The 12,073-nt window shown below is 40.7% G+C and overlaps 1 protein-coding gene across 1 annotated transcript; it reads left to right on the forward strand.

Moving 5' to 3' along the window:
• The first annotated feature begins 3,502 nt into the window (after nt 1-3,502).
• Nucleotides 3,503-9,456, forward strand: rfc3 (replication factor C (activator 1) 3). The gene is made up of 9 exons (XM_080779896.1): nt 3,503-3,689; nt 4,644-4,781; nt 5,188-5,255; nt 5,543-5,640; nt 6,175-6,356; nt 7,255-7,391; nt 7,668-7,766; nt 8,233-8,302; nt 8,674-9,456. Exons 1-9 carry the CDS (start codon nt 3,603-3,605, stop codon nt 8,863-8,865), a joined length of 1,071 nt encoding a protein of 356 aa, XP_080636022.1. The 5' UTR covers nt 3,503-3,602; the 3' UTR covers nt 8,866-9,456.
• The last annotated feature ends 2,617 nt before the right edge of the window (nt 9,457-12,073 follow it).

A 12,073-nucleotide genomic window follows, 5' to 3' on the forward strand; every position in this document is an offset into this window, starting at 1 on the left:
TGCACGATGCAATAAATGTACCTTAAATGGACTTCGGAGTGCTGGCTATCTCTCTTATTACCCTTATTGTATTTCGTCTGTTTTTCTAAGGGGCCAAAGCCTGAAGGGCTTTGAAATATATGAAAAACATTTAAACTCCTGTGATCTTTAATCAAAATTCACGACATTTTCTACACAACCTTTGGAAAATGTTCTTAAGTAATATAAACAAGGATTCGGACATGCTTGAACATTTGACATGACATAAGGCCTAATATTTCTACAAGTCGCTACAATCTCCAGCCAGTCATTATAACATAAACAATAAGTTCAAGGAAAGTGTTATAATGATGAATGTTCAAATCATGTATATTTCACATGACTTCAGACTTTGGCCACCCTGCTTCAGGCATGTTAACCTTGAGAATGACTGGACCTGTTGAGTCCTGTCTGGAGCCAAACAACCCAAAGACATGGTCATAAAACCAACAGTCAAAAGACATGTAGAATCCTCAGTGTTGACTTACGTAATTCAGAGAGTTTGTTTCTGAGTTACAAATGGATACATTAACAGGCTTTTATATATAAAGACCTGATCGGTTAGTTTTATCAGGACTTGCCCTCATAAACAATCCCCTCCCCCCATTTGCAAGGCAGCTAGCCTATTATTTGCTAAAATGAATTATCTACAATCCTGTCATAGTAAATCAAGAATACTGTGTAATTCACACCATTATATGTCTCTAGACTGGAGGACTGTTCCGTTGTTGTTTTTGGAGAATTTGCAGCACTTTGACATTTGGGACCCCATTTTCCACTTGTATAGGCTAATGTCAAAACTGAATTTCAGGCCATAGATCTCTGCATCTCTCTCTCCCACTCATTCTTCTTCTTCGTCCTCTGTCCTACATACTGTAGAGGCACATTAATTCACTGTGGACGTATATTTCAACACAAGCTATGCCACACAGCCTGCTCCAACACGCTGTTCCATATAACATTCCTCTCACCAAACGCCAGAGCTGGAAGAAGTACTCAGATCTTTGACTTTGACTTGATTGAAGTACAAGTAGTGTTTAAATACTTGCGTTATCACGTAAACGTCACGCATTCACAGTGTAACTCGAGTCAAAGTCCAAATGTATTCAAATCAAATGTATACTTAGGAACTTCTAGGAAGCTAAATAATGGCCATTTCAGAATCATACACATTGTGTACAATCAGTGGACCATAATTACATTAATTAATGTGGACCCGTTAGGGTCCATTTGGTTCCATTTGTATATCAGAGTTAAATTAACATTGATTTTACATAGAAATGCCATTAAATGGGGGTCCGTAGACTAATGCATGTCAAACTGGGGGTCCTTGAAATGAAACGGGTTGAGAATCACTGCTAGAGCCGTAAAAATCCTCTCTAGTCTTATGGGGGTCCCTGGCATATCTTTTCAAATATAGGGTCCGCCGGCTAATTACTGTCAATTTGGGGGTCCTTGACATGAAAAGGTTTGGGAACCACTGGTCCACAAAGCTGCGGTGCTGCAGTAAACGTAGTGGATTTGTGTATCCCAAAGGGCAAATTAGCCTTTGTGATTTTCGGAGTTAAGCAATTACCTCAAGAATATTATTTTATTTGCCGATTATATTGTTTGGCTGACCAGTTGAAACACTTTTAATTTAAACCCATTATCGGCCAATGTTTTTCCTGTAGGGCAGTATATAAAGTAGCATGATATATTTAAAATACTACTAAGTACAAGTAACCTCTAAACAAGTGTACTTAAAGCGGCACTATGTAACTTTTTATGAATTAAATGTAATTTTGTCCAATCTGTACAGTATGGTAGTGTGTTAATACAAAACAATGTATACAATTGGGGTGGTTGTATTTAGTCTCCCTGCTCTTCTATTGAGATATTTAGATCGTGTCAAAGGTCACGTCCACAGGATCTGACACGAATTTTAAGCTGATTGTCAAGATTCATGCTCTATAAGTTCATTGGTAAAAATGTCAGCTCTTGCGCAGGAGCCCGGGTCCAAACCCGAGGTAGAGGAAAGTAACATTAGTGCAGTACTTGAGTAGAAACGTACTTAGTTACATTCCATCTCTGCCAAACACAACCACAGAGCGGCTATGAGAGAACTGGGACGAGATAAAGAACAAGGAGAGACAAACAATGAAGCATAGTCATAATAAAACTCTTCATTCAGTGAAATGTCAGAGGCCTTGTGAGCCTTTGCTATCTTGATCATGTGTGCACACAGATTATGAGAAAGACAACAGAACTTTGTTATGATATTAAACACAGGGCTCACTGTGTGAGAAAGGTATATCCATCCTAGGCCTGTAGCCTACTGTACTGTACTGTAGTTCTCAAACTTTTTTGTGCCAAGATTTTAAGTTAAAGCTCTGTGACTGTCCCATTTCTCTTCCAGCTCTATCTGTCAGTACCACTGCCCTAACTCTGTATGAGGAGACATATCTGCTGATGGTATCTCCCAAACTGAAAATGCATTTTCTGTTTACTAAAGAACTGGAGAGAGACAGGGATAACCCTGTTATTGCACTCTATGAGAGGGTTTCTCAAAAGTGGGTGTCATGGTGGCACCATAGGGTGCCATGATTATGCCAGTCCAGGGGTGCCATGCATGTTAACATATGTTGTTAAAATTTGGAATTTACCAAATTCACATTTATTTTATATGTACAAATGTTTTCAATCAGTTCTAACCAAAAGGATGCTCTCTCTTAAGTATATGCCATCCAGGACACACACAAGCCCAAAGCCGCTGACGTCTTAAATGATTGAAATCACAAAAATAACATACATAACTGTCAACTGACAGACAGTGTTGATTTTTGACTCACCAACCCAGAATCAAATAGGCTCTATATTAAGCACAGCAGCCACTGAGGCACAGGTAAGCTCTGTTCCAGTGTAGCACAGAGCTTCTCAAACTTTAATTTCAATGCCCCCATAAGTGTGAGCAGAGTGTTTCCAGTGAGCCAACATGCACAATATCAACAACAGCACCCATTATAATGCTATGCCATTTACTCTGTAACACCCTATGGTAACTCTAAGGAATTAAAGTAAGGCCCATGCTTTCTCTCCATGCGGCTTCTGTGCAGAGTATTTCATGAGAAGTAGCCTACCTCTGTCCTGTCCATTGTACCACGGCAGTGTTTTTCTTGATTTATTGCAATTTGCAACGACTGCACTGCAGAGAGAACAGAGAAGTGAGAACATGACGCACTTTGTGCAGGAAATATTTAACTATATTATTATGTATTCCTCTGTATTACACCAAACCCACCTTATTATTTTGAGCTAATGTTGACGTTTAGTTGGTGCCATTTCTCCACTGTTGAATGCGAAGCGGCCTTAGAGTATATATGGATGAAGCGGATCCATGCATGTCCACTTGGTGGCGCTATACACCCAACCAACCAAACGCCAAAAACATAAAACCCGACTACGTTACGTTTGTCCCTCTGGTCTCTCCGTACTGCAGAGGAAACAGCAACAGCGCGGGTTGTCAAACGTTTCGCGGGAGTTTGTTGACACTGGTTTTCTCTTCTAAACATTTTATTTATATTAAAGCATTGATTGCCGTCGCGATGAGTTTGTGGGTGGATAAATACAGACCGACCTCTCTGGGGAAACTAGATTATCACAAAGAACAAGCAGCTCAGCTCAAGAATCTGGTAAGCATGTTAGCATGTAGCCTTTATAGGATTGCATTATATTATTATTGACAGAGCAATTAAGCAACTTCAGATGCTATATTTGTCAATTTGTGCACAGTGCATCATCTAAGTTTCTTGCGGAGTTGACAAACACATTCTGTACTACTGTCTGCTTTTATCCTTGTGAAATGGTAAATAAATGTTCTGTTACGAATGGTGTACTGTACGCCATCGTAAATAAAATAAAATAAAGTTATGTTTCAATAACTTAACTCTCCACAAAGTTTATACAATTTGTAGACATATCCCTACAAATTCCACCAATAACGGCAAAGCAAATACAGTTCCAAAATGATACATTCGTTAATGATACATCTGGTAACAGTCTGTTATTGGACAGTGAACAAATGTGGAGACATTGTATTCTCTAACGTTAGGTGACCTATACGTATTAGTAGAGAATGTCTCCACTGATGTCTCCATTATTTTTAATCATTCATCATCATGGGTTGTGGCAACCATTAGTTTAGGCAAGGTAATTATATCTGTATAGCACATTTCAACGAGGCAATTCTTGTATGTTACACAGAACATCAAGTAAAGGAAACGCAATGATATAATGAGAGAAAGGTAACCATGTGCAGCTGCAAAAAGTGTTTTGGTTTTGTTTAAAATAAATAGAAGTGCAGTTTTCTGGGTGTTTATTCCAGATATGTGGTGCATCAAAACTAAATTTGGCTTCCCTATAGCAGCAATATTTTTAATCTGGCATCTGGAGTTGCAATACCAACCTTTGACAGACTATATCCAAACATAAATGTCAGATTTATTTGATTGTATTAAACCACGTTAAAGTCAGTCACCAACGTTGCAGCTGTACGGAAAGCTTGGATTATTCTGTGTCTCCCAAGTTTTGGTTTTATTTCTGTAGTAGTCATGATGGTTGTTGTGTTTGTTTGTGTGCTTTTTCAGGTCCAATGTGGAGACTTCCCACACCTACTGATCTACGGTCCGCCTGGCGCTGGCAAGAAGACACGCATTATGTGTCTGCTGAGAGAGCTGTACGGAGCCGGGGTGGAGAAGCTCCGCATCGAACACCAGACCATCGTGGTGAGACATAATACTACTAATATCTAAAATGTATATAGAACTTTTTTTGGGGGGGCAACAAAAGATAATCTACTTTATTAGTAACAGATTTTAATAAATTCTGATCACTACTGGGAACAGGGAACCTCACCGTCTACTCTAGACTGTAATTTGTTCCTAATGTAGCCGACATCAACACAACACATCATTCACACAGGAAGACTTTATGGTTGTCAAGCAGATGGATGACGTTTCACTATATCAAAATGTTTTTGCCCAAATACACCTCATACCATGTTGCTTCACTGCCTCTTGCGTTATTGTATTTGAGCAGCACATTGTTCCTTTTTGTATCACCTTTTAAACCCTGTTTTGGAAAGGTGCTACAGTATATCACTCAACTTGAACGTGTATTACTATTCTGCAGGCTCCATCAAAGAAGAAGATAGAGATCAATACTATAGCTAGCAACTACCACCTAGAGGTCAATGCCAGGTAAGTGACAGGAGAAGAGAACACCCTAAAACAGTCTGTCATAGCTCTCACGGTGCCATGTCATTGTTCTGACATCATTGCTCTTGCCTATGTTTTTATGTATGCAATTCCATTTTTCTGTTCCGCGTCATGTCAAATGTGTGTATGTGTTCCATACAAGACAAATTTCAGTGCAAACTGACAAAGTACTATATCATATCATTATACTGTAAGGTGTTTTGTAAGGATGATCAGACCACCACTACTTGTATGTGTAAATATATATACATTATACATTGTTTATTTAGTGATGCAGGGAACCAGGACCGTGTGGTGATTCAGGAGCTAATCAAGACGGTGGCTCAGTCTCAACAGATCCAGTCCAGCACACAGAGGGAGTTCAAAGGTAAAACGAACAAAAACAAAAAAATCCATGATGATTGCATCACCCATAATATGTTATCGCTCAAACATTGTGTATAATTTAACCATGTGAACCCTAAAAGTAACTATACTGGGGCAAACATTCGGCAAAGACAGCTGATCAAAAGCTCACAACGTCATTCATTGTTATCTTATAGATCGGCTATGTATCCATATTTTTTATGTTTCCGTAAATTGGTGCCCTACTCCTGCATCATACTACTGTGTTACACACAAGAAGCAAAAATATCTGCTCTACCAGGTCGCAATGAGAGGAAATTAAGTGAAAGTGAAACATATTTAACCAATGCAAAGTATTAACAAGAGCTTGTGACTAAATAAATACTACATTGAATCCATTGGAACTCAAGTCGTTTCATTTCATTTCCTGAAGTGAAAAGTAATGCTTTTGGACACGGCAGAAACGCTGTCAGGTTTTAAGTGGTTAGGAGCTGTAGATTCTTTCTATAATCAAACATCCCCTCTCTCTCTTATCGTCCTGCGTCTCCTCACTCAGTGGTGTTGCTGACGGAGGTGGACCGCCTGACCAAAGACGCGCAGCACGCCCTGCGTCGCACCATGGAGAAGTACATGTCCACATGCCGCCTCATCCTCTGCTGCAACTCCACCTCCAAGGTCATCGGCCCCATCAGGAGCCGCTGCCTGGGCATCCGCGTCCCGCTGCCCAGCACCGAGGAGGTAGAGCAATGCTTCTTATAGTCCAGTGGTCCTTAAGGTTCCAGGTGGTCCCCAGCTAAATGGAGAGTTGGCAACCAAATGGACCCTTATAGAGCTTTAACTCTTCAGAGCTTAAAATGTAAATTTACGCTCTCAAGAGTTAAATTATTGTTAATCATCTGCATTACTTAATTTAGAAGAAGTCTAGACAATTAGAGAATGTAGAATAATTGTTATTTCGATCCTTGCCTGTTATCTAATTCTCTCCTAATAGTACCAACATCAATACAGCATGGAATTGTGCAAAGCATTCTTCTAAATCTCATCAAATGGTGGACCGTGGCTCAAATTCCAAATTAATAATTGGCCTTGACATGACATGACATGGTTGAAAACCACTGTCATGCTAGTATGACATGCTGGGACTACAGTACAGTAGTAGGAATAAAGGGTAAATTGGGAGAAAACAATAAATGGCTTAGGGAAACTGACCATGCAACATATGTGCCTAAAATGCACTGCGCTGTGATAAATCAGGCTTTAGGGAGATGAGGAAGGAAATAGTTCTCCTTGGCTGGTTGATTAAATGAAATGTTGATAAATTATGAGAAGTTAATAATTAGTTAACACATTAGTTAATAATTAATTAATGTGCTGTTCAGTGTCTGAAACAGTAGAGGACTGTACAGTGCTGGGCAGGTGGGATCTTTTCAGTTTAAAACCACTGGCAATTAGTCAGTTTTCCCCACATACAGGGATGAAGGGTTTAAAAAGTTGCGTTGTCTGCTTCCATTTAATTTAAGTATTATAGCAGACACTCTTGTCGAGAGCAACTTACAAAATGCAAGATCAGAGTAAATGGCAAGAACATGAATCTATTCTCATATATAGATCAGGTTTAACATGTGTTCTTCTCCAGGTGTGCAGTGTTCTGAGCACCGTGTGTAAGAAGGAGGGACTCCTCCTGCCTCCTGAACTGGCCAAGCAGATCTGTGAGAAGTCTGGCCGGAACCTCCGTAAAGCCCTGCTCATGGCGGAGGCCTGCAGAGTGCAGCAGTGAGTACTGTGAGCATCTCATACTTATTGTGGTGACAAAGTTACAGTAAAATGAGGTAATATCGTTTATATTCAACATTGCTTTAACCCATCAGTCAAACTTCTTTCTTGCAACATATATTGTGTATGATATTTACATGATGCACAGGCAGATTCATTCAATGACTAAATGTAATGTGATTAATTTGCTGTGAGTCTCGGACATCTTCTGAGAACCCTCTTTTTTGCACTGACCCTGTTGCCACTCTCCCCCCCCCCCCCCCCCCCCCATCGCAGGTACCCGTTCTCTGCTGACCAGGAGGTTCCAGAGACGGACTGGGAGGTGTACCTCAGGGAGACGTCCAACGCCATCGTCAGCCAGCAGAGCCCTCAGAGGTACTGTAGGGTGACCGCATGTCAAAGTAGGACATTTGTCCCGTATGAACGGAACAATGTCCCGCAAGTCAATGAGCATCATGTTCCTTTAATGTCTCGCTCTAATTACTTATATCATTACCTAAAATATATCATTTTATGTTTATGGGTCCTCTTTAAAGAGATACTGTGACATCCGTGTCAAAAAGCTATGCGCAGTTGTTGCGAGCTGTGCTAAAGCTCTTAACATGACATAAGCACACAGAAAACTGGACTGGTCATGTTCTGGTAATTGCCACAAGTGAGAGATATCTGCTATATACTCACAACGAAGTGGATCCTGGACAGCTCAAGCAGCACCCAACCAAAAGAGCATCCTCCCGATCCTCCAGAGCACGCTACCCCCTCTGCGCCCACCGGCAAATGCATATGACTCAGGCCTTGACATGGAAATGTTTGAGAACCACTGCTTGAATTTCTCTCTCAGGTTACTGGAGGTCCGAGCAAGACTCTACGAGCTCCTGACTCACTGCATCCCTGCCGATGTCATCATGAAGGTACGGTGCTGTGACAACTCGACCATGTACTGGTAGAACATTTCCTTATCACTAATGTGAATCATTTGTGCTCCTAAGCCATTCAAACCTGGAACACATCTATGTCACTTTAGCTTTTAACCACTTTAACCATTATTTTAAACAATTATAAAATAATTAGAAACTATTGAAAAATGGCAGATCAACAAGCTCATACTCACTACGCACTCACAACAACATACAGATGGGGGTCGGCGGCATTTTTGAGGTCCTTGACATGAAATAGTTTGAGAACGACTGATGGGTTTTCCAGAAAACTGACAGGATTTAAGAAGACGTTTGTAGAATCTGGTCTCAATGGGTTCTAATGTGGTGGTCTTGTGTCCGTCCAGGGTCTGGTCACTGAGCTGCTGAGTAACTGTGACGGTCAGCTGAAGACGGAGGTGGCCCACATGGCAGCCTACTACGAGCACCGGCTGCAGCTGGGCAACAAGGCCATCTACCACCTGGAGGCCTTCGTGGCCAAGTTCATGGCCATCTACAAGAAGTTCATGGAGGACGGCATGGACGCCATGATGTTCTGATTGAACTCACAGGGAAGGGGACTTGGGAACAAGACGTGCCCGTTTCCCTGAACAGTAACACTATTGGGAGCACTTAACCCATTTTCTCCCCCAATGGGCCCTATGCAGTGTGCGCACACGCCATTTTGGAAAGTACTTGGGCCCCTTTCCTACTTCCTTCACAGGTGTTGCTGTGAAGGAAGTAGGGAAGCGGCCCGGAAGCAAGGACTGTCTAAAGAGGACGAGAAGTAGGAAGAGTTATTCTGTGTGCATATATACAGTAGCCCATTTTGTCGGTCTGACATCACTGCCACTAGAGGGCGCTATCCCCATGGGTCACAGTTAGTTCTACTATTGGAATTGCCATAGGTAAATCTTATAAAAACTGTTCCAAAAATTGTGACTTGAACCATTTTCTCTAAAATGACTATTGCAAATGCAAGACAGTGCGTCTCATGTTATTATTGACTGGAAACAACTCCCCTGAATAACGGACTGAGGAAGCAACAGTGATTTCTATGGATGATTTTCCCTTGGCTTACATTGTTGAAGATGGGGCATATGCTATCTGTCCTTAAATGTTAATTAAAATACAGTACCGAACTCGGAACACAGAAAATGATTCATTAATGAATGCCCAGTACTTCAATGTGCATGCGTGTTCTGTACAATGTAGCTGTCACATTATCACTGTTCATTACACGGCTTGGTTGAATGCTTGATCCTGATTGGTCAATCGCCAAATTCAGTGGTCTTTTTATCTCTGGATAATGACCTCTATACTATAACAGACCGATGCCTAATCAAACCTGCTGTGCCCCGCTGATTTACTGCTGTTTCCAACATGACAGCCATGTAAAGTAAACACACACATTTACAGCTAAACATTGCTCTCAAAAATGTTTTTGAAAACATTTGAGCGAGGAATAGACGATGCAGTACCCGAAAATGGATTCTATTTGATCAACTCACTTTGATCAACTCAGGAAATACCTCGTTTTGTTGCACTTTGGGTCAATTTATTCATTTATGTATTAAAGTAGCCGTGTAATAAGCGGGATAATGTATGCCTGTCGGTGATTTATCTATAAACACTCAGCCATACATTATCCCTTACTTACCTGTAAGACGCGCAAACGCGGGGACGATCACAAACCGCCTCGCCTCGACCCTTTGGTGTGGTTTGGGCTTTCCTATAGACCCGTCTCTCCACTCAAAATGCATGTACAGTAGACATGCCAATCAATATACAGTACAGCAGTGATACTCAACCTCAGGCCTTATGACTGGCCCACCAATGAAAATCTAAAAAAAATAAAAAATCTGGAAAATGAAATAAAAATAAATAAATCTGAATGAAGTTATCTTTAATTACATTATTATAAGTAATACTATTAGAGTTGTACTATTACTCGAACGAAAATAAAAGCGGCGGGGGGGGGGGGGGTGCAATGCAAATGAAAGACATACTGTGTATCCCTATTCCCTGACATAATTTTATAGCTAAACGGACAGAATTCTATTTTATTTGAATGATGAAACCCAGCTCCCATTAATAGTTGGAAATGGAAATTGCGGAAATTGTGGAAATTGTAATTGAGGAAATTGCGGAAATGGTGGAAATGGAAATTGCGGAAATGCGGAAATGGAAATTGCGGAAATTGCGAAAATGGTAATTGCGGAAATGGTGGAAATGGAAATTGCAGAAATTGCGGAAATTGCTCTTCACTTATAGCTATCTATTTTCAGGTAGATTGTTTTATTTATTATCAGTCAGCCATATCACTACTCTTTTTTTTTCATGAAAAAGGTCATAGCTGGGTAATCTATTTTCAGGCAAATTGTGTTTATTGTATTTTACTCAGCCATAACAATTTATTTTCTGTTAACCAACTTGCTGGCTGGCAGGCAGGCAGACAGCTACTCAGACAGGCAGACAGACAGACAGCTACTCATGGAGAATTGGACAGGCAGGCAGTCAGACAGCTACTCATAGACAGGCAGACAGACAGCTACTCATGGAGAATTAGGCAGGCAGACAGCTACTCATGGACAATTGGACAGGCAGGAAGGCAGACAGCTACTCATAGACAGACAGACAGCTACTCATGGACAATTGGACAGGCAGGAAGGCAGACAGCTACTCATAGACAGACAGACAGCTACTCAGACAATTGGGCAGGCAGGCAGACAGCTACTCATAGACAGACAGACAGACAGCTACTCATGGACAATTGGACAGGCAGGAAGGCAGACAGCTACTCATAGACAGGCAGACAGACAGCTACTCATGGACAATTAGGCAGGCAGACAGCTACTCATAGACAGGCAGACAGACAGACAGCTACTCATGGACAATTAGGCAGGCAGGCAGACAGCTACTCAGACAGACAGACAGCTACTCATGGACAATTGGACAGGCAGGCAGACAGTAAGACAGCTACTCATTGACAGACAGACAAATAACTACTCATGGACAGACAGGCAGGCAGGCAGGCAAAGAGCTACTCATGTTATGTTATGTTATTATAACAGCTACTCATGTTATGTGCAATAATTTGTGCAGTTATGGAAACAGCTCTTTGTGTTTATGCAAGAAAATGTAACACATTTATTTATTTACATATTGTGTGCATGCACATTGTACTTTGATACATTTTGCGAAAATAAAGCAATTGAAAGAGAGAAGTTATCAAGTATCATTAATGTCGTAATTTTATCTACTGGCCCCTGGCCCCTTGCCATTTTTGTAATGTGGCCCACAGGTAAATCTATTTGAGTATCCCGGCAGTACAGTATACATTTATTTTTGTATTTTTCTAAAATATATATATATTCGTTTCGTCTAAAATATCAGGAATCCTGTTACATTAATCCACTAATACAGTGTATAAAAGTTTCCATTAAAATAAATTGAAATATTCACAACATTTGTATTCACAAGCACAATAATATAGCTTCTCTATAGTGCACAACGTTCTGCAACCACCAGCTGTACTAAATTTAAGGTTAAAACCTTTTCTTGTATCGTGTGTGAGAGTTGAATTGCTCAATATAATGATCATAGCTATAGTGTTGGTTCAGTAACAGAGGTCTCCGTGTCTCTCCAGCTCTATAATAAACAGAAATATTTTCAGGTGGGTTGCCAATTTCATCCAATCAAGAGAGGGTATACCAAGATTTATCAGCTCAAATTTTGTCAATTCCAATTAGTGTTGATTTTGTCGAC

Source organism: Protomyctophum bolini (assembly GCF_963924005.1).
Source record: "Protomyctophum bolini genome assembly, chromosome: 13".
NCBI classification, from domain to species: domain Eukaryota; kingdom Metazoa; phylum Chordata; class Actinopteri; order Myctophiformes; family Myctophidae; genus Protomyctophum; species Protomyctophum bolini.